Source organism: Triplophysa rosa, linkage group LG8 (assembly GCF_024868665.1).
Source record: "Triplophysa rosa linkage group LG8, Trosa_1v2, whole genome shotgun sequence".
Lineage (NCBI taxonomy): Eukaryota > Metazoa > Chordata > Actinopteri > Cypriniformes > Nemacheilidae > Triplophysa > Triplophysa rosa.
In genome coordinates, this window is record NC_079897.1 from 22,574,213 (window position 1) to 22,598,193 (window position 23,981).

A 23,981-nucleotide genomic window follows, 5' to 3' on the forward strand; every position below is an offset into this window, starting at 1 on the left:
TTATTTTTTCGAGCTTGAGACTTCTCGATTAATCACATTCCCCGCATGTTGTTATGGAAACGACAGGTCTCTGTCATTGGTTAGCTGTGAAAAAGGTGCTTGACCTAGGGCGTTTTTTTTTTCAGAAAAGATTTACTTTTTCAACCTCAAAAGACGCTCTGAGCTGCAGAAAAAGATGCTGGCACTGGCGTTTAAAAAAGCCACGGTTTACTCCATAGGATTATAATGTAAAACAGACGCTAGCAGCTTCAAAAAAAAGAAGTCAAGTGTGAACACGGCCTAATGTTCTTTAAAATATCTTCTTTTTTGTTCTACAGAATAAAGAAAGTCATACAGGTGTGGAATGACACGAGGGTGAATAAATGATGAAAGAAAGTTCATTTTTGGGTGAACTATCCCTTTAACACTGTTATGCTCCTATAGAGCTTCCGTTTCGCAGAGTTTAGCTTAAATTCAACTCGAACACACCTGGACCAGTTATTTAAGGTTTTCAGGATTACACGAGCGTGTAAATCATATTTAATTAAATTTGGAGCCAAAATCCACAGGACAGTTGCACTCTAGGAGCATGGTGCCAAATTCTTTACCGCTATTACATCTAACCTAAAAATGTCTCTTATTAAACTAAGGCGCTCATGCAGATCTAAAGCTGCCCATACAAAATCCCTGGAATGCCCTACTAACAGTCCTAGCACACCTGCCTGTGAGGGTCTGCAGTGTATGTGGCTCAGGTTCAGCTGTTGCATGGAGTGATAGTGGGGGTCGAAGAAAGCAGGCTGGGTGGCAGTGGGGGGAACAGGGGGTCTCCTCCAGGGCCCCTGGGGAAAAAGCAGGGAGCAGTGCAGCGGTAACGGCTGAAGCAGAAGCTGCGTCTGAGCTCGAGGGAACTGCCGAGTCTGGTGCTGAACGTTAAGCTGTTGTGTATTAGCAGAGATTTGAGTGGGAGGGTTTTGCCGGGAGTGCACGTGTCGTGATTGGTTAATAACGGTTTTGTTGCATTGCCCCAGAGAAGGGAAAGATGTCTCGGGTTGGCGAACGCAAAGGGAAACCTGGGAACCGAAAGGATGCTGTGGGGGGTGAGGAGAAGCAGACGCAGACAGACAGTCCATACTGAAGCTGTGGTGGAGGGGGCGTCTGCGGGAGGGCTACACACACACACACACACACACACAATGAAAAATGAGCCCGTCTGACATAAGTCAACATGGCACAAACAAATGGGATGACAAAAGCAGATGTTTAAAGAGACATGGACAAGAATGCAGACATAAGCACAGACTCATGTGTGACCAGTTAAATCAACATGATGTGAATCGCACACTGTACCACTAAACTATCACATCCAACACATATAAACATTACAATAAAAAGTGTTTTGTTTTGGTTTTATTGCACTGGTGCTCCATCAAGAACCTCCTGGAAGTGGAAACACACACACAAACAGACATCAGCACCTGGATGGGATGATTGACAGGCCTGACTGTCATGAATGGAGACAGAGAGAATGAAAGTAAGAGTAAGCCACACACAGAGTGAATGGAGACCCCGGGGTCAATGGTGGGGAGCTCAGCCAGATCTATCAATCACAGTAATGAGAGCAGCAGAGGACAGAAGAGAGTTTATTATTTGCAGAATTTGGGTTTATTCTGCAAGTAATGAATGTAAAGCTGCTCTTATAAGAGATTTCATAAATCAATTCAAAACCTGCTTTATTTATGCTATTTTACAGTGGAACAATAATAAATTAAAAAAATATATATATATATAAAAATAAAAATGTATATATTTGAAATTAACCACTACTTACATAAGCTCAAGTACACCCGTTTAATAACTGAATACCTTATGATTGCTTTAAAAAGGTGAAAAAATCTGGTTATAAACAGCATAAATGTTGTGCCGATATACAGGCGCGGAAAAAACTATTTTCAGTTTTTCTGAATTTACTATTTATAGGTAGATTTTTTGGTAAAATGATCAGTTTTGTTTCATTCTGCGAACTACTAACAATACTTCTCCCAAATTTAAATGATTTTTTATATAAAAACCTTGATTTTTATCACAGTTTTTATGCTGTCAGTTTGTCCCTCCTGAGATTTAATTGTTGAAATTCAACAGACACTGTACTGGAATGGTCATAATACACCTAGAAATGCTGATCTGAAATAAAAATGTGGAATAGTGGAAATGTTTCCATGTCTGGATACACAAAACCACAACATAACACACAAAACACTATTCAGAGAACAGTTTCAAGAAATTATTGACTTTCTCTTGTCCTTCACATTCTATATCTCATTTTTAACTTTCAAATACACTACAATGACACACACACACAGTCTCTTGCATAGCCACCATGTGCTAGCGCAACAAATGGTGGCACGCTGTTAGCCTTTTAACCTTAGTAACAAATCTGCCACTTATGAAGAACTCAAGCTGCCATAAAATGTAAAAACTGAAAAGACGTGAACAACAGCAACATAGGTGCAACTTACTTTAGGCGGCGCCTCATCTAAGCCCCCTGAATCCCAGGACATGGGAACCTGTCTCCTCATCTCCATACGGCTGCGGTCCTCCTGCTGAGCCTTCTCCTCCGCGAGGATGGTGCTGCACACACACCGGCAGACAGCGTTATCAAACACCATCATTTATCCAGACCAGCTGAATGTATGAGACCTATGGATGTTTTTATATCCAGAGCAGTAAATAAGATGAGTGAAGTTTCCTCAGCTTATAAGCCCCCTTTTAAAGTGGGAAGAAAGCGACAGCTTCGACTTTCTGTAGAAACGGTGAGCAATGATTAGGTTTGAAAGACATTTCCAGCATTACGTAATCAGTTGTGAAAGGCGGAGTCAATGCTCAAAGTCAACACAGAATCAAAGATATTTTCAGACAGCATGACCACAAGCGACCTTGCATCATTCCTGCAATGCTACTGTATTAATCATTTGAGACGTCTGACATCATGACAGCCCGCAAATTATGATGATGTTTATAATCCTTTTATCACATGTTCATATTGTTCCAGTAACTCAGTTGGGCGGCAGCGCAAAAGTTTTGACTCCTAGGGAACACGCATACTAAAAATGTACATTTGTGACCCTGGACAACAAAACCAGTCTTATGGGTCAATTTTTCAAAATTGAGATTTTTACATCAGCTGAAAGCTGAATAAATAAGCCATCCGTTCATATATGATTTGTTAAGATCGGGCAATATTAGGCCGAGATACAATGATATAAATCTCTGGAATCTGAGGGTGCAAAAAATTAAAATACTGAGAAAATCGCCTTTAAAGTTGTTCAAATTAAGTCGTTAGCACAACATATTACTCACAAAAATAAAGTTTTGATATATTTACGGTAGGACATTGACAAAATATCTTCATGGAACATGATCTTTACTTAATATCCTAATGATTTTTGCCATAAAAGAAAAATCGATAATTTTGACCCATACAATGTTTTGTTGGTTATTGCCAAAACAATTCTCATGCTACATAAGACTGGTTTTGTGATCCAAGGTCACATTTATCCATAGGGACGTATACATTTTTAAGATCCTCTTGTTGAGAACTTGAAATCTGCATACACCCCTCCACATGGCGTGGCCGCTAAATCACATTTCAACGCATTTTTAAACTCGAATGAATAAAACTTTGCAAGTCAGCACTGATCTAAAACTCACCACACAGCCTAAATTTGATCAATATGCGAAGATCCTACCTGCCGTGGTGAAGTTTGGCTCTCAGAGGTGACTACAGAGACACAAGAGGTGTGAAAGGCTGGAGCGTGAAGGTCTTAGTGACGAGAGAATGCGATCTGCCTCATGGCCTGACTCTCAGCGAGACTATTTCTGGAAACTCTATTATCTCTGACAGAGCCCATGTGTGTGGATGGAAGGGTGAGAGAGAGACGTGGGATAAACAGAAGCGACACCTGTTCAGATCAATCCAGACCTCCAGTGCTCAGGACAACCAGAGCTTCTCCACGGCAGGCACAATAAAAACCAACCATAAAAGTCTGGGACGTCAGAATCTAAAATATTTAAAGGGTTATTTCATTACTAAATCAAAATTTCCCCATGTTTTACTCACCCTCAAGGCATCGTAACTGAATATGGTTTTCTTCAGGAAGAATAATCCAGTCAGAGTTATAATACCACGTATCATTTGCTTCCAAGCAGTAGAACGGGTGTTGATTTTTTGAAGCTCCAAAAGGTCCAAAGGAAGAACAAGCCTCTGGTTCACGCGCATTCGAGAGATGACGGAAGCTAGACATCAACGTTAATAGCTCTGTCAATATGGATATTTCTATTAAACAAATGCATTGATTCGCTTCAGAAGACCTTTGTTAAGACCACGGAGCCGTGTCGAGCAGTTCTTCGATCGATGGAGCTTCAAAAAATCAACATCTAATCAATGAACACTTCTCATTTAAAATGACTTTATCATCCTGTGTGTCAAACTTATGGATGTGGACTGCCATGTTATGATCAGAACCTCATCTTTTGGATAATCTTCAAAGATACACTACCAGTCAAAAGTTTGGAAACACTTACTCATTTTTTAATATTTTATCCACATTTTAGAACAACAGTAAACTCATCAAAACCATGAAATAACACATTTGTAACTGTGGGAAGACTGTTTTGACAAAAAGCAGCTAAAAGAAATCAAAACTATGTTGTATTTTAGGATCTGAAAGTTGACAGTGTTTGACTAAAATTTGCAAAATCATTCTCTAAGCATTACATCATCTAACTTCTTGAGGTTTAACACAGGGAAGCCTTTTAAAGAGTATTAAAAGAGCGTTCATCTATTCAGGGCTCTTATTGGCTGCTTTTTATTATTTGGTCCATGTCATCCATTTCAAACATATTTTTTATAAAGTTTAGTTTTCTAACGAATGAAATTAATATGTTGCCACAATTATATTTTTGTTGACAAAAGTAAATTGAAACATTTAAGCATGCACAAACCGCATTTATGTTTTATTAAAACAACTGTTTAATGATCATAAATGGGACGTTCTTTAAAACAAACTTCATCTACGCTAATTATGAGAGTACACAATAAAGACTGACTACAAATCACAGCATTACATTAGATTCATTATCAAACACAAGAGGATATTGGCTAAGCCAGAGCCCTGCTTATTTTATTACGCTTTCTAGACAGTGTTAACAGTGCAAATATTTACAGGGTTTCCTAGAAACAAATATGTTGTAATTGAATGTACGGCATAATTAATACTGGGAGAAAAAGAAAGAAAGAAAGAAAGAAAGAAACACTATTTCTATAAATTCACTCCTAAAAACCCTATAGGAAACTATTTGATACGGCATGCTTGCCTCAGTGTGCATCTCTGATACGTTTATCTATAATGTGAGATGACATTAATGTCCAATGCTGCCAAATCTGTTTGAAATGAAATAGAAAACATGGATGTTTTTGCTCAAGGCAGACAAGATTCTTCAGATTATTAAGCAATCAGCAGGTGATCTGTCATGGAGTACAGGTGGATTTTTTTCCATTAGTTTAGCAGGTTTACAGGAACTGACTGCATGTGTGGACATGAAGAGACACTTTGGAAACTCAATATTATTGTAGGATGCTTTCCAAACAGCTGCAGAGAGACTATCCATCAGACTGTATGTGTGTGTGCACGTGTGCACATGCCTGACTGTTAATAACAGATGAAGACTGTGGGGTGTGTGAGAAAGAGAGCTTGATTTATTCATTGACGGCATTTCATCGTCAGACGTTCAGACAGGAAGTGTCATAGACAGGCAGTGTGTGGGGCATGACTCTTAACTCTTAACTTCTTAACTCTAGAAATGGACATAAACTGGGCTTAAAGGGATACTTCAGCCAAGAAACAAAATTTCCCCATGTTTTACGCACTCTCAACAGGGCTGTACATCTGTTGTATTAGAATTGGTGCATCCCTGCTATTAACGATAATGTCTAACTTCAGTTATCCCTCGGTTGCACTTGAACCAGAGGCTTGTTTTTCTGGCAAATGAAGGTGATGAAAGCTCCCGCACAGAGGAGACAAAACGAAAAATGCCGCGTCCGTCACCAGAATTTACGACACGCCTATGTCATTTGCCGGAAAAACAAACATCTGGTTCATGCACTGAAAAAAAAATTCTTGGCTGTAGTATCCCTTTAAACATTTAACTTCCCATATGAGCACTACATGTCAATGTAACTAACACATATTCACAGAGAAGGTATAGACCGTGTGAAACACAAAACGGGATAACCAACGATCAATCTCTGTGTCTCAACCTGCAGGTCAATCTGAGAACTAAACTAATCCGAGTTGCCACAAACCAACCATCAAATATTTAACCATCAACTCCAAAAACAAAATTTATAGAGCCTTACAGCGCCCTCTACTGTTACCTACAAAACTCTTCTAGACAACATTACCAATTCTTCCAAGTCTGAAATGTGGCGAACCTCAACCTTCATATTCAAAGCCTCAAATTCATATCAGAAAAGTAAAATCCAGAGTAAAATTAGAGTAAAATCCATAAGAGCACCTTGTGACTTTGTAGCTTTTGTGACGATCTCGTCATACACACAGAACTGACCTTAGTTGAGCTTTGAGCTCATTGAATCGAGGTCTTTTGCTGGGGTCGTATGCCCAACACTTGGTCATCAGGCTGTAGTGGGTCGGCGGGCAGTTGGGCGGCATAGCCAGACGCTCACCGTTCTCGATCCGTCCAATCACATCGTTATTCTTCACGCCCTGGAACGGCTTTACTCCGTACATCAGGACCTCCCACATACACACTCCTAAACACACAAACAGAGTCGATTTTCATCTCATAGACGCTCTAACAAATACAGATTCAACTTCAGATGGGATTCAACTTTAGCACTAATTAAAACGGAATTAATGCACTGCAAAAAAAACGACATTCTTACTAAGCATTTTTTCTTGTTTTCTACTAAAAAATATCGAAAACTTCTTAAATCAATATACATTTTCTTGACAAAAAAAATGACGTAAGATATTTTGTCTTGTTTTATAAAAGAAAATATATGAATTAGGGAAATTTATGTTTAAAACAATCAAAGAAATCTGCCAATGGGCTGAGAAAAAGAAACTTGAATTTAGTTTGACTTTTTTCTTAAGTACCTAATTCAAGTTTATTTTTCTCACCCCGTTGGCAGATTTCTTTGCTTGTTTTAAACATAAATTTTCCTAATTCTTACATTTTATTTCAATCAAAAATGCTTAGTAAGAATGTCATTTTTGCAGTGTGACATTTTCACTTAACACAGAGGGAAATATTTTCAAAGGGGTAGTTGAGAAAATAATGACAAAATGTTCAACTATCACTTTAAGTCACAGACACAGACAAGACTTTTGGTTCATTTTCTAAACAATTTAGAGCTCCCAAAAGGATTGCACACGTGTTGCTAATGGAAAGTGTTGGTAAGAATCACAGAAAAAGACCTCAGAACGTCTGAACATGCTCTGTACCCAACACGATGTGGAGTTTCTGCTTCTAAGAGGGAAATTCACAGTAATAAACTTATGCAACACACAGTCTTTCTCTCTCTCACTTACCAAACATCCACACGTCGCTAGCTGAGGTAAAACGTCTGAAGTTTATGGACTCAGGCGCCATCCATTTAATAGGTAGTTTTCCTTTAGAGGCTGCAAAGAGAACAACGACTGGAAATGAATGAACACTCCTGTTTTTTTACTTGATGTTATTCAGTGAAACCAAGCTAAAAAACACACAGTTAATAGATTGGGGTGTTGCATTATACTGGTATTGTCAATAACCACGATATCAATAATAAATATTCTAAGTAACTCTATGATCTGGTTGACACTCGAACATAGATGATGGTGCAGTATTTTACAGTATATAAAGTGTGTTCAGACCTTTATAATAAGAGCTGTCTTCCATGTATCTAGACAAACCGAAGTCTCCCAGCTTCACACAGTCTACTGAAGACACCAGAACATTCCGTGCAGCAATGTCCCTGAAAAACACAAGTGTTGGCTGGATGAAATGCAAAACCTTACATCCAGACTAGAGATAAAGTCAGTTTGAATCGTTTGTAAGTTACTGAGAAGAGGTGAGGTTTGGACAGAGTGTAAACTTACCTGTGAACAAAGCGTTTGCTCTCCAGGTATGCGAGGGCTGTGCTGAGCTGGTAAGCAAACAGGATGAGCGAGGCTAAATCCAGACTGTAATTCCTAATCTGAAGAAACGATCGCAGCTTGAAAATAAAACAGGACAAATTCAGACTTAGATTATCAGATAACATTCAAGCAGATTGTAAATTCAAAGAACTGACCAAACTAAACACTTCGCTCAAAATTCACTACCAAGGGAAGAGTCTGGCCTCCCTGACATTCAGAGCTGGACTGCCAGACACAAAACCAACAGTGAGCACTAGAGGGCGCTGGTGTATAATTCAGTGACAGGACACTAAAGCATCTGTCCTCTATCATCACCCACATGTTGTTCCAAACCTGTATGGCAAATATTTTGAAAAGCAAAGGGGCTGTCATGTTTCAACCCAGCATGACTGCCCCCCCCCCCCTTGACTTTGAATGCACTGAAACACTAAAAATGGTTTTGTGTTCACACAAAGAAAAAGTCACAGGTTTTTATAGAGAGTGAATAAACAACAAAAATTGTATGTTTGAGTGAACTGTCCGTTTAAGAGAGCTTAATTTCTTTGTTAAATTGTATACTATGACTACCAACCTGTCAATCATCCATTTGGCACAAAATAAATAAATAAAAACAAGGGTTTACACTTCAGTTACACGCACGCAGCTTTAAAGAGCCACGAACAACATTTATTTAGATGTAAACAAAGTTGGTTGTGTTGCACATCATCGAAAACAATGTTATCAACTGTAAGTTATAACAGTAGAGAAAACTAGTTCATTTCTAGCTTTTCTGAGCTATTTTTGCCTTCCGTTTTTAACGGCACGTCTTCTCGCAGCGTTCACGGCTTCACGCCCATTTTAATTGCATTTTTCAAAAACGACAGTGAGGTAGAATGTAGCTGAAAGGGGAGGTTTCGTGACAACCCATATATACAAGCAGTGACAAATAATATGCGTTGGATGTCAACTTAATTTAGTTATTACAGCCGCTTGACTAAAACAACAATAAAGGTTACAACTTGTCACACGAGCCACACTTGAGAAGCGCATAACTGCAGTACCAAGTGTAAACGGGACTTTAGGTTGCGGGTCTCCTTTATAAAATAAATCACGCCTGTCATCTTCAGCTCTATGGCTGGTAACAGTCTGACATCAGAAAGCTCTATACACACAAGATTGAATCATCTGGGTACTATAACAAACTGCCACTGCTAGCAATAATTTTTACAGCGCCTTTATAGCCATTTTATGAGACAAGCAGGCTTGATGGATTTCTCCAGCCTTAAGCTTGGCCTCACCTCTTTGAATAATGCGCATTTAAAGCAGTCACGTCCCCTTTGAGAGTAGCGTTATCTCCGTTGCGCTGATTTAAGATGTTGGGATCCATCCCCCAAACCCCACATCAAACAACAACACCGAATACAGCTCACCTCTCCCAGCGTGCACAGCTCCATGATGATCCACACGGGGTTTTCCGTAATGACTCCAATCAGCTTTACGATGTGCGGATGATCGAACTGTCGCATGGTTACTATGGGAACGGAGACAAACAGGTATTCTCCATTTGCTAGATATGATTGCTTTTGGCTTGTGCATTTTAATTTACAGAAATCCTACAAAGTGCGTCTCTGAAAACCGTGTCCTTTTTGTCACATCCATAATGCATGTGTAATTTCCGCATCTTGAATAGAAAACTAATCTTTTTCTGATGTCTGGACTCTATCAACAGGGGTTTAGGAAAATAAACGGATGGTTTAATATAGGTAAAAAATCTCTGAGAGTTATATTTCAAGTATATAACTGCAAATGTCACATCCGTAACGCTGGATTTGCCCATAGATTGAACCCCGACAGAAGGCTGATTTGGCACTCACATGCCTCCTGGAGGAACTTCTCTCGCACACTGTCCGAGGTGCAGTTCTTACACGTCTTGATTGCCACAGAAAGTGCAGGGTTCTCCTGATGTCAAAACAAACATAAACAAACCTTAATCATCTGTCACAGCCAGTCTTTCAATTCCATACAGATTTTTTCCTTTTATATCGTCATTTCGTATTTTGTTCTTCGGCGCAACACAATAAAACCACACATATCAGACATTAAAATGCATATACATTCATATAGTCGTTTATAAGTTTACCGGACATATGTAGATTCCTTGGTGGACATCTCCAAACTGGCCCTCTCCTATACAGCGGCCCAACTCGATTCTGTCTCTCTGGATCTCATAGTCCCGGGCTGAAAGACAAAATAATTTCACAGTCATCACACAGTCCATGTTCTCGGGTACACAAAAGAATATGTACTGAAAGACTTCATGCAATTCTTTCACTCGTATAAAATCCATACCATACATCATCAATCACAAATGCACAACTGAAAAGACATTTTCAATCATCACCGAACGAGCCCTCTGAAGATCTACATATCACAAGCGTTTTAGAGCATCTTCAGTGTAACCTGAAGGTGTCTGTTAACTTATACGTTTAAAAGAACCCATCATGTTCAGAAGTCATAAGGAAATATTCAATCACGTGAAAAACACAGACAGGCAAAAGCAAAAGCACACAACACAGAGACCCATCCGTCACACAGGAAGTTTCAAGCATATGAAGGGAATGAAAACAGCAGGAGAAACGGTGTTACCTTCATCTAGTCCGTAATATTCTGTTGTGCCAATAACGAGAGAAAACAAAATGGCAAATATAACACCGGACAACATAAACGGTCAATTCTTTCCTTTTCATAATGCAAATCCCATTGAATCATTTTTGTTTACACAATAATCAAATGCTAATCCCTCTTATTCGGTTCATTCACAGTTGTAGATATAACAGGCTTACAAAAAGTCCTGGAACAATGTCCCGACTGAGATGCAGGCAGACAGAAAGGAAGAGATGAAACTGAACGTCATTCTAGAGCTCAGTTTAAGATCTAAACAAACAGCCAAGCAGAAAGCGACACTGACTCGAGGCGGGTTTCAGGGGTTTCTGAACCGGAAAAGTGTTTACAACACAAAAAGTTAACAATAAACAACTGCACTATACATATATATTCACATTTTGTTTTAGAATTAAGCTTATTATGATATTCACACTTTTGTCTAGTGTGCATCGCCAGCAAGTATATTACGACTAATCAATGAACTTTCCAGCTTTCGTTTACTTTCAGCAGTAAAATAAGCACCATAAATGAACATATATGAAACAAAAACTGCACGATTTTAGCCGGTTTTTTTAAGATTTACGATTTTTTTTACACCAGTTTTAGAGTGAAATGAATGTAAAAGCACCATAATGCTGATCTATGATCGGTGTGAAATCAGACAGAGATACTCACTGGAAGGCATAGTGTATGTGTCCTCTTCATCTATGATCTCTGCGTAGTCGTCCGTTTCTGAAAGGGAATAAACAGTCTGTGTGAGTTCAAATACACCAGCAGCTCTCATCTCATCTCCAGTAAAACACACACCTTCCCAGTTAACACCACAGTGCTATGTTTAAAAGTGTCTCTGTGTCTTAGCGTTCAGCTCAAGCCTCTAGCGTGCAGTTGATCACATGCACACAGCTGTGATATCAGAGTTTAGAGCAAGTACATCTGGCTGAGAGGGGGAGTTTTTCCAAAGCATTGGTGGTGTTTTAGGAAAAAACAGATGAAGTCATGGGTAACTTTGCAGCTATTGTGTCTATCCTGTCGAGATCCGAGGAAAAAGTTATAAGCCAAAGATGCTCTGCGAGGAATGTGGTGAAAATCAACACATTCTGACAGCTCAGACAACTCCATGCGCAAACACTTTCTTCCATGAGCAAACACTTTCCCTCTTACAGCAAAAGAAAGAGATGTGTGTGTTTTTAAAGATAACCTCCCTCATAGCAGGCGATGACTAGTTTCACCAGATCAAAACAACCTCAAAATTCCATCGTATGATATTAGTGCAGGAGGTCTCGCATGCAACTAGACTCCTTATTTTTCTTGAGTTCACAGGACTGTAACATGAAGGTTCAAGATCTGATGAAATCAGTTTTGTTGCTTTTAGTCCACTTTTATTACTGTAGCTGTGATGCCATATATACACGCTGGTGTACTCATAAACAGTAAAAGATTAAATAAACTCTATAAACTAAATAAAAGCTTATAATGAACTGCTTTTCTCTCTTGGAAAATACTGATGACTGATCTTGCGCTACACAATCCTTTCTCTAATACAACCTGTAGGAAGTAGGAAACTATGATTCACAGCTGTGACACAACTAAAGCTTATTTGAAAAGGGGATGAGCTGTCAATACGTCCCTCCCAAACTTTGTTTCGGTGTCCATTTATTTTATTACAGCTAAACACTAAATAAACAACATATTTGTCCTCTAAGGGTAAGCTTATTCTGATATAAGCCACTTAAAGGGACAGTTCACCCAAAAATGACTTTCAAAACTTATTCGAACCGGTTTAACTTTCTTCTGCAGCCCACAAAAGATGATTTTCGAAGAATGTTGGTAACCAAAGAACACTGGCACCCGCTGACTTCTATTGTATGGATTCAAACCCACCGAGACATTTCTCAAAATATCTTCTCGCATGTTTCACAGAAGAAAGCGTCCTGTACGGGTCTTAAATGACATATGGATGACAGATTTGGGGGGATTGTGAAATATCCCTTTAATGTTCTTTTTGCATACACTAAAATCTCTATTATGTGTTAGGTGAAGGTGTTCAACAGCACTTGTGTGGCAGTCATATTAAAATGAGACTTTACCATCACCAATATCATCTGTGGATCCAGCCAGCATGCAAATGATTAAAAAGTAGGAAGAGAAACAGAGCGAGAATGAAATAAAAAAGCAACAGATTAATTTCTTCATCATAACAGGTAAAAGCACTGAGAAGAGGCTTATAGGAAAAAACGATTTCATGGCTGTTACACATTGCAATAAAGCAAAGCCCCAAACCATTATTAACAAAAGAAAGAAGATACTGAAAACACTCTCACATTCCTTAGATTATATTGAATAAGCATGCCCCTTAGATTATATTGAATAAGCATGCCCAAGCTCTCTCTCTCTCTCTCTCTCTCTCTCTCTCTCTCTCTCCATTTTCAATTTCAAGGTACTTTATTGGCAGAATTGCATGTTGTTACAATATTGCCAAAGCATTAAACATATTTCAAAAAAGACATACAATAAGTACAAACTTTAAAGTGAAATTAAAATAAGGTGCTAAAGGATCAAAGCAAATAAACAAATTGACCAAAATATTAACAATTTAAATGTATATAAAATGTACAATTTAAGCAAAACAGTGTATGTGCGCATTGATTGTAACAGATTATAAGGGGCCATTCAGACAGAACGCGTCTCTGCGTCTAAAATAAAAGTTTTTTTATAGCGCAGCCTAGAACGTCTGCTCCGCCATGTTGCCGTCAAATAAAACAGTTGTCATGCCAACTTGCTACTGTAAACAGAAGCTGGCAATGCTTGCCCCGCCTCCGAATTCTTCCGATTGGTTCACCGCTTGTAGAACTGACATTGATGAGCAGTGCTCGTGTGCGAGGCGCTTCAAAAGCAGTGTTGCCAGATTGGGCTGCTTCTTTTGAACAGGTTAGACCGGAGAAAAATGCATTGGGCGGGTGGACAAAATTTGGGCTGCTTGTGAAGTTAAAAACCCTCCCAAGCAGCTTACCTTTTCTTTGCTTTTGATTAGTCGAGTTATTTCAAAACATTAGAAAATAATGTGTAGTCTAGTCATAAACACATTATTCACAGCCCTTATTGGTTAAGTTTAAAGAAATCAGGTCTGGGATAGGGAGACCTCACCTGTCAATCAATCTACAGTTGAGATCATGTGATGGCTCGTGAGTGACGGGGTTATGGCGCGATAAAGGACCAGATTTTGTATATTGAAGCGATCGCAATGCCAGAACGGCCCAAATATATGTTGCACGGTAGGGAGAGTAACTCAAATCTCACAACGTGGATTACACATGTGGTGACAGACGACTCGAAGACTTTGTAAATATAACTATAACTGAATTCACAGCAGTTGAATGATTTAATAAAAATCACACTGAATATGGGTTCTACTATCGTTACTTCTGTTCATCATACTCGTCCTTGACAGCTGCTGGACTTGCTAAATTTTGCACATTTTTGGCATGAAGTTCATGAACGAGTGGAAAATGCCTACTCAGCTTTCCGAAGGTCGGGTGGAGTTTTAGAACCAAAGTGATACGACTCCTCTACATATATAAAGCTTAAAACCACTGCTGAGATCTTCACAACTCAGAAAATGACAAAAAAAATTTTTTGTAAAAATTCTATTACAGTAAACTAGATTATCAAGATTATTATGTAAAGTATCACCACTGCAATCATGAAGACAGATAAGATTTCTTTCTGCTCTCTGATCTAGAACCAGATTTATAGAAAGTCTGTTCATTATTGAAAGATGCTTTTATTTAAAGCAACTTGCGTGTTCAAAACAAATGTTTATGGGCTATAACACTCAAATCAATGACCTTGCCATGGTTGCAAGCTTCACAAACTAAGCCAAACAAACAAGTGGGTCTTTTTGGGCACGAAACCACAAATGTAGGCGATCACAAACTCAAACACAAATATTTTCCAGCCAGCAACCATGTAACAAGACAACATGCTTATTTAAAAAAGAAAAAGAAACACGATACATTCATTAATGAAAATCGAAGGTCATGTCACAGCTCGGGATGGGAGAGGGCAAGGCTTATGTAATCCTACCTGAAACAGAGATGGTTTTTGCCCGAACTCCTTGTGACCGTTTTTCATGGTTGGCCGATCTGTGTGACAGAGGTTGAAGATGATGAATAGTGTACATTTTCAATCAAACTTAATCCCAGCGTGACCTTCTCTACATCAGACAGAACATACTGATCCGTAATGAAGCCACTGAGCCGGGCTGTTCCATTAGTGTGTACAGGGGAGATGACATAACAGATGTGCACCCACAATCCGTTTTAATGACAGTTGGGCTGGGGGTCAGATTAGTTTAGAGGTGCGCTGAGAAATTCCACATGTTTGAGCCAAAGGAGCCGGAACTGGGTGGTAAGAAATTGATGCTCACTATTGGAAAACTATTAAAAACTGTGCTAATATACTAATGAGGGAGAACATGATCAATTAAAATGATTTAACTTTTTCATTTTAGTGGTATAAAGGGGGCACTGTTTTTATAAAATTCCTATTGAATTTAAACCTAAAAAGGTAAATGTAATAAAGAATATGTATATTATTAGAATTTTGAGACCTACCTTGGAGCTTTTGGGATTGATGGAAGAGCTCTTTCTCCTTCTGTTAAAACAGAGCATCAATTGTTCAAATGTATATACGTGACTAAGTAACAAGAAGATGACTATTAAAGTGTTAGTTCACCCAGTCATCATTTACTCACAATTGTTATTTCAAACCTGTTTAGCTTTCTTCAGCAGAACACAAAAGAAGATATTTTGAACAATTCTGGTAACCAAACAACCCTGGCCCCCATTGACTTCCATTATATGGACACAAAACCACTGCGACATTTCTCAAAATATCTTCTTTTGTGTTCCACAGAAGAAAGAGTCATATACAGATTTTGTGTGACATGAGGGTGAACAAATAATGACAACTATGTGAACTATTCCTTTAAGCAGTTTTGAGTGTGCTAAAAAAATCATTCATTTATATTGGAAGTTAGTGATTTAAGCTAACGGCAAAGCATAGTAAAATAAAAAAGCGATGAATAGTGATTTGGTAAAAGTGAGATTGCGTCATGTGTTGGTTTGAGTTTCGTGGACTCGCCTTTCTGCACACGGACGATGAAAGAGGACGATGTTCCGCTCACCAGCCTGCAGTAACCGTCAATGAGATCAGCCATGTTCTCCGCCGTGTTCAGAGTTGTGGTTGTTACCGTCAGAGGCTGGAAAGAGCACACGCACAAACAAGATTACATACTAATGACAAACAAATGAAGACAGTAAATGAAACAAGACGAGTGTAACCTCAGGTGCACCGGCCACATCTAACTGCAGCATTCCCTTCCTCTCTCGCTCCTCAAACTGGATGCTTTGCACCTGGGTGAAATTGGCCAAGTGTGTTGGCTGCACAGACAGAGAAAGACGGACGTCAGCCAATCAATTCATTCCTCTACCCGTCAATCAAAGCATCACATCACACTACTTACATTTGAGCCTTTGTCTGTCAAATAACTGATCCCCTCCTCAGGGCCGATGGCCAGTTCCACTGATATCACCCAACTCGACTGCGACACACAACAGCAGAAAGTCACTCAACCGAAATTTCAAACATACACAACATCTATTTTTGCACAAAAATATTAACTAAAATATTTGTAGTGGGGTCAGTAAAAATGTTGGCAGGGTAATATAAGCACTGAACTACTGGTCTTTACTTTTGGGCCCTGTCTGCTTCACTGGTATGCATTATCCACAAATACAATTTTATTCATTTGGCCAACAGGGGGCACTATAGACCAGTAATTAAACTAAACTAAATCACCATCAGTGCAAAACCTGAAGACCAATTGTCAATAACCAGTGAATTAATTGCGAGTCCAAACAGAACAAAAAGTCGCATTTTATTTCAACTCACCCCAAGAGCACATTTAAAACACTCCTTGTCAAATCTGTATATGGGTGACAGGATCTCGAAGAAGTTGAGAATGCATTGCTCATCGTTCATATTGGCAAACTGTTTAAACGTCTGCTGGATGAATTTACGCAGCGATTTGGCCTGAAAAGACAAAACACAACAAGACATTGTGGCTCTTTAATGCTTTTGAAACAACATTAACTTAACCGGTGGCGTGAGTTTGGTGCTTTGCTGCAAGGACGTTGTGTCTGGAAACAAATTGTATACACAATTTTTGCAATATACTCGAGTATAATGCAAACATTATTTGTTTCCAGACACACCTACCTTTGAAAATGACGTACTTTACCTTTAAGAATACTTATTTTAACATTCAAGAATACTGAGGACTATGTTGTTCAGAGAATCATTTAAAGGAATAGTTCACCCAAAAATGAAAATTCTGTCATAATTTATTCACCCTCAGATTGTTCCAAACCTGTATAAATGTCTTTGTTCTGCTTAACACAAAGGAAGATATTTGGAAGAATGTCAGTAACCAAACAGATCTCATCCCCCATTAACTCCCATAGTATTTATTTTCCCTACTATGGCAGTAATTGGGAATGAGATGTTTCTTTACTGACATTTTTCAAATATATTCCTTTGTGTTCATCACAACAAAGAAATTTATGCAAGTTTGGAACAATCTGAGGGCGAGTAAATGCTGACAGGATATTCATTTTTGGGTGAACTATCTTTTTAAGTGATCCAATGGCGCAAAGTGATTTCCTAAAACCGTCTCTGTAGAACAATGATGACAAGTCAGCCCATGTCTCTTTCTTAATTGGGAAGCTTAATCTAAATTCCAAACATTAAACGGGTTCCTGATAGCTTTCGAGTGAATCTTGAAGGATGTTAACAAGCCAAGTCAAATTATGCAAACCCTTTTAAAGTATTTATTATTCAGAGATGATAATTAGGTCATTAAAATCAGCGTCCTCTCGTGAAGAGCTTTAAAATATTCGCAACGCTAAAGGATCTTAATTAAAAACAAAGGCGGCCCATAACTCTCCGTTTTCTTACGCGGGCTCTGGTTTCCACGACAACCGATGAAAAGGAGGCGATCTCGGGCTGCTCTGGGGTAGAATGAATATACAGGGGAAGAGCAAAACAGAGCGAACGCGACAAAATAAGATCGTTACAGAACAGGGACATCCCTGTGGAACAAACAAGCGCGCCGAATGGCAATTTAACGTCTCAATTTATGATGTAACGAGCAGAAATGGAGAAATAAGCAGCACATAATTGCTGATCTAGGGGCAAAACTTTATAAAATTATAAAGCATTATAAAATAAAACCCGACATCCACTCCAAAAAGTACAGAATTATACAGAAGCCGAGAGTAGTTAGGTCAGGTGGAAAAGAAAACTGGCTCTCTAACAAACTGCATGTCATTAGAACAGTTTCCATCAGTTCATCCTCAGAGAGGCAGAAAGAGCAGAACTGGGGCATAACATCTCATGGGTCTGAGGGCACGGAGGAAGCCAGCAAGGTAATAACATCAATTTTCTGAACAATAACATTTCCTGAGATACAGTAAATCAAGATCACATTTCAAGTCCAAACCTTTAATAATTATTAATGAAATACACACTGGTTGCTAGACCTCTATTAACATTTAAAATACAGCCGCGGAAAAAATTAAAAGACCATTCCAATTTTTTATTTCATCAGCATTTCTAGATGTATTGTAGCCATTCCAGTCCAGTGTCTGCTGAATTTCAACAAAATCAAACCTCAGGAGCGACAAAGTCATCCAACAGCATGACGAGACACATGAAAACTGTGATAAAAATTGAGGTTATCACATGAAAAAATAATTTGTGAACTTTTCCTAAATACATGTACAAATGTTATTGCTTTAAAGTAAATATGAACTTGCTTTTGCTATATTTGAGGTCTTAAAAATGGTCTAAAAGCATCTTTTCTGTTATATTGACCTGTTTCTCCAGTTTTCATTTTCTGCAAATCAATGCAAATAGAAACAATATTGTTATTTGAAATTTGGAGAAATGTTGTTAGTTGTCAGAATGAAACAAAAATGATAATTTTACCTAAACACATACATACATATAGTAAATTCAGAAAAAATGAAAATAATTTTAAATAATTTTTTTCCGCGGCTGTATGTTTGTTCGTCTTGACCCATGATTTATAGGCTCCTGGTGAAACAAGAACAATGTAAGAAGGGATTGTAGGAGCACCAGAAATGTCTCATACCTTCACTGAGTCTAATAAACTCTTTGGAAAGAATCTCCGAAGACCGACATCCTTTCTGCAGGGAGAGAACACAGAAATATATTCACTGTGGTCTTAAAAAACAGTTCACCCAAAAAAGAAAAATTCTGCCATCCATCAATTACTCATTAAATCCAAACCCATTTCATTGCACAAAGCTATAATATGGCTTCAGAATATTTGGAATATAATGCGTGCTTCGTATGAACCTTTGTCATTTTAAGAATGCAAAAATTAAATTATTATTTTTTTACTTTATTTTACTATATTTTCTTTCGTTATCCTTTAAATTTTTTATTTAATATTTATTTAACTCTTGTCTTTCATTTATTTTTTTAATTGCACAGGTTTGAAAAGACTCAAGGGTAGGCGATGGCAGAATTTTTATTTAAAAAAAAACGAACAAGGTTAAATAGTCAAAATGGTTCAACATTTTAAAGAGAAGCATTAGATGTGGGTCCTCGAGTGATGGAGACCCTGCACCACTGCAGGAGATAAGCAAAGATCAATCATACTCCACTATAAATAGATCAGACAGGTTTCAGACGGCCAAGCAAAACGGACTAGTTATTCTGACCCATATACACACATCTGAACGAAAAAGTGATAATATATAAAGAGAGATAGCCTCATGGTTTTAGAGATCTTCTCTTTCAGTGTATAATGGGAAAGCTTGTTTTTATAAGTGGGTTTTGATGTACACCAATAGTGTTACATCATAATTCAACAGTGCTCTATGGCACACATACTGTAAGAGCCTGACTACTTTTTAGTAGAATACATATTCATTTTACACAGTGTCCTACTAACCAGGCACAGTGTAACACAGCTACATGCAATAAAGGTCTTTCTTTCATGTTAATCCAATCCAACCGTTACAGCAACAATACAATATTTTAATTTCTGTAGCACTCAACCGTGTAGCCTCGCCTACACCGAAAGCTTAAACGGTACGCAAACAGAAACTCAACCACTTCGTTCTGATTGGCTGTGATCTTATTGCGTCCCGCAGCACTTCGACATTACAGTTTGAACATAAAAATCGCCTGACACTAGTCACGTTGATTGATGGTCACAATGCGCCAGACCAGATTAGAATCCAATGCAAATGACTTACTCTAACAATTCATAATTTGATTTCTTATCCAGGGCATTACCACGCATGTCCCTGAAAAACCTCCTGAAACACAGAAAAGAAAAAATGTGTTCAATCTTTAGTTGTAAAGTCATGGTAAGACATTTATGCATTGATGCATCATGGTCACATACCTGATTTCAAGGCAGCCTAGTTTAAGTGCTATGTCTTGATCGACTTGGTCAGCAATCTCCTTCTTATAGTCACTTTTCACCTGGAAACAGAGATTTTACAACATCAGGCCATGAAAAAGCAGCATTAAATTATCATTTCATTTCTGCCTTGGAAGAAGAAAAGGAATTTTCCATTTAAAACGTACAATAATAGAGAGCCAACATGGTATTCCTGAAAAACAAATAATGAAGAGTTCTCTCAATCAATTCAAATGAAGTTTGGATGTTATTCGTACTCTGTTTATCTCTAGAATCTGGTACAATGCGACTTTCATGCAATACAATCACAGAACGACACCATGAACAACCACCCGACTATCTCCTTCAAGTAACTGCAGTTTCGACTGATGATGTCAGTACCTCCTTGTATAAAACAGAGGTCTAAGAATGTTTGAAAGTTTGTGCTCATTTGCAAGCAGTAACATTTACAGACGTACGAGCATTCAGATTAAACTATGCATCACCTGATGATAAAAGTAGTTGAGAGTCGGCTGGTCCTCAGTAAACTTGCTTAAAAATCCTTTGGGCAAGTATCGAATCCGTAGCTCATATCTGAATAGAAAAGAGAGGAAGAAATCGTGCAATTACAAAACAAAACACTAGAGTGTTTTGCAATATCTCTTAAAAAGTGACCTTGTGGTGATCAATAACTGGCTGCAGTCACAGAGCCTAACCAATCACAACCTGATTTCTACTTGTAACAGAATTGAAGCCATCCGATGCGTCATATTTATTGTGTGTACTTGTTTTGAACGTTTGACAAACTTTCCTTTTTATTTGACTAAAGGTGCCAGTCACTCGCATTTTGTAAAGTCTGGCAAACAACACGATTACGATGCCAACACGCCAGCTCTCAACATCTGTCAGTCAGGGAGGTAAATTTACACCCCGTTCTCACACATCTGGCTCACTGTCTGCTCGCAATTACACCAAATGAGTCGTACACGTATCTCGATTTGAGCAAAAGCCAGAACGCTGTAGCACCTGCTGGACACATTTAAAACATCTTTCTTCATATCAGCTGCGGACAACATACACGACACCCGCCATTTGACAAAAACATAACATTAGGACAAGCGAAATGTTCAACAAAACACTGTCAAACACAGAGGTAAATACAGCGCAAATAAACCCAGCAGAGAATGACATCATGCACTTTGTGTGGGTCAGGGATCTTTTGCATTGGAAATTTGTGGACGCTTGGATTTGGTAGGACACTGAGAGCAATGATCAGAAAAATTCGAGATTCCTGTTTAATATGCATGATTTCCAAAAGATTATCAATTTGCTGCTTAACATATTCTAATGTATGTTTAAACTCTAATCATGTCATTACAACTTTTGACATTGTTTCATTTGCTTTCCAAACAACTGAATGTCAAAGATTGATTGTTGCATGTTGCATGCAGGCTAGCTGAGCTTTAACATAAAAGCTTGAAACCCATTTGCATTTATGCATTTGGCAGATGCTTTTATCCAAAGCAACACCAAGGTAATTTTTTATTGGTGTTGCTAACACAATGTTCCACAGCTGAGCTACAGTAAGTAAAAAAATCTTGAAAAAATCAACCCTCCACAATTAGGCTTTCTTTTCCTCATGCATAAAGAATCACTAGTAAAATCAATGCGTCAACATTTTTCTTCTAACATAGAATACCACACAACACTACTGCTAAAACTAACCCTGTTTGGATTTCTCCTTATGATCAGTTTTTCAGACTGTATTTTGAGGCTGTGCTAAAAAATAATTCTATTCCACCCAGGAAACAAGATCACAGACAATGAAAAACACGAGCTCCCCTTTGGCCAAATCCTATCTGTCCCTCTATTTCTGCAGAAGAATTTGACCTGCTGATCTCCGTTTGCGGAGGGTAATTTTTTGCTTTATAGCAAATGCTGCGCGTGTTATCAGAGCTCTGTTTCTCATTATAAAGACATGCTGGAGGGTACACAGAACGGAGATCATCCTTTGAACAGCGAACTTCCCCGTAAACGCATAGAAAGCCCATTCATTCATAATGAAGGGCTAAAGAAAGATGATGGAGAGAACAGCTCTGGGCTTTATGAACGAAATATAAACAATATGACAACTAAGCACAATCGCTTCATTCAGCTTCCTTACGATAAAACGGACATCTACATTCATTCTGAAGCTCCGCCCAGTGGACGGGCCACACGGTGATGGAGATTTTGCTCTCATCTTTCTGCTCACCATATGAATTATTCATCAGCCATCTTTCTCCTTTTATCCTTTAAAGACGAACAGCACATTCACTCGGATGCTGTACGAGAGAACAATTTGCAAACAGCCATGAACTAGATATAGAAAGGATGGAAGACGAACCAATTCTGAGACATAAATCTTGCTATATGTAGTTAAATCAGTTGTTCTCAAACATTTGTGTTTGTGTATAGTGCATCGCTTTGCTGCCCCGCAAATAAAGAATTATAATCTTAAACTTTGAATATGTTTTTGGTTTAATTAAAATTCTGTTGTACACTGCTGGAACATCAATTCTTTTGGTTGGTGGTCTCATTTTTCTGATGTTCGATTGCATACAATTCATGATAAATCTCTATATAAAATACTGTATAAATGGATCCATCTAGGGACACCCAGTTTGAGAACCACCGAGTTAAATTATACGTTTACATAATTCAACAGCTTTCTCAGCCACCATCACTGGATTCAGCAGAATGCAAACTGACAGTTGAGACCGCCAGGCAAGGAAGCACAATTCTCATAAAACATCACAGATACATCTGTAGGAACATTTAGCGATATCAAAATCTTTACTGATGTCCCTGAATGGCCCTGCTGTAACCTGCCGGTATTACAAGGAACCTGCAATGGCACTACAATGGCTCACTTACAGTTGATTCTATATGTTGATAGAAATTTGTCATGAGTCATAATGATGCTTATACGGTTATGATAACACAAACTCACCTCCATTCGTCCTGTGGATGACAGTGTTCGTACCGCTCCCTCACATGAGACACGCCCATGTCAGGGTGGAGCCAATGAACTTCGCCTGTCCTTAGGTGACTCAGACGCAGACCGAAGCAGGCCACACATCTCACCTTATGGATGTCCACGATCTTTTGTATAATGCCCTGAAACACACAGACACACAAACAACATATACAATACACGCTAGAACAACATACAGGGAATGTACACTATAGCTCTAAATGTTTATGTTGATCTTTCATAAAACATTAAAGGCAGCACACATCTGAACTGAGACGATCCTGAAGATCAGAAGCGTTTCAGTCGAATGTCTCATTGATTATTGTGTCATGCGGTGGGTCAATAAGTTCTGTGTGTACGAATGAAAGGAAGAGAGGGTTGGCGAACGAGCGAGAGAGAGAATGGGGCGTTCAAGATTCTGCTGAAACATGATACATGATGTCTAACAGGATAGGAAAACATGATTTAATTCATTATGCGAATTGCAAAATGCATTAAAGCAGATCTAATAAGTTACATTAGTGTGTGATGAATAACATATCATAGCTGATATCTCTCAAGTCCCCTCACATAACACTACATACGCATCTGACATATTAAAGAGACAAAACACAGGCTTTTATAAAACTAACCCCGACTTTCACAT

The 23,981-nt window shown here is 38.5% G+C and overlaps 1 protein-coding gene across 5 annotated transcripts in view; it reads right to left on the reverse strand.

Moving 5' to 3' along the window:
* Nucleotides 1-23,981, reverse strand: part of ptk2ab (protein tyrosine kinase 2ab) — a 50,960-nt gene that overhangs the window by 10,231 nt on the left and 16,748 nt on the right. For 4 of the 5 annotated variants that reach the window (XM_057340217.1, XM_057340215.1, XM_057340214.1 and 1 more), the window contains 22 exons: nt 23,312-23,478; nt 20,826-20,913; nt 20,323-20,402; nt 20,171-20,233; nt 19,036-19,090; nt 16,773-16,913; nt 16,345-16,422; nt 16,163-16,261; nt 15,963-16,080; nt 15,434-15,473; nt 14,904-14,962; nt 12,908-12,922; nt 11,495-11,552; nt 10,803-10,831; nt 10,297-10,394; nt 10,031-10,115; nt 9,587-9,687; nt 8,139-8,254; nt 7,914-8,014; nt 7,590-7,679; nt 6,604-6,808; nt 2,496-2,607 (listed from right to left, as the gene is read on the reverse strand). In XM_057340217.1, the coding sequence (XP_057196200.1) occupies nt 2,496-2,607; nt 6,604-6,808; nt 7,590-7,679; nt 7,914-8,014; nt 8,139-8,254; nt 9,587-9,687; nt 10,031-10,115; nt 10,297-10,394; nt 10,803-10,831; nt 11,495-11,552; nt 12,908-12,922; nt 14,904-14,962; nt 15,434-15,473; nt 15,963-16,080; nt 16,163-16,261; nt 16,345-16,422; nt 16,773-16,913; nt 19,036-19,090; nt 20,171-20,233; nt 20,323-20,402; nt 20,826-20,913; nt 23,312-23,478 (1,998 nt within the window). The remainder of the gene's footprint in view (nt 1-2,495; nt 2,608-6,603; nt 6,809-7,589; nt 7,680-7,913; nt 8,015-8,138; nt 8,255-9,586; nt 9,688-10,030; nt 10,116-10,296; nt 10,395-10,802; nt 10,832-11,494; nt 11,553-12,907; nt 12,923-14,903; nt 14,963-15,433; nt 15,474-15,962; nt 16,081-16,162; nt 16,262-16,344; nt 16,423-16,772; nt 16,914-19,035; nt 19,091-20,170; nt 20,234-20,322; nt 20,403-20,825; nt 20,914-23,311; nt 23,479-23,981) is intronic. The other variant, XM_057340212.1, reaches the window with a different exon arrangement.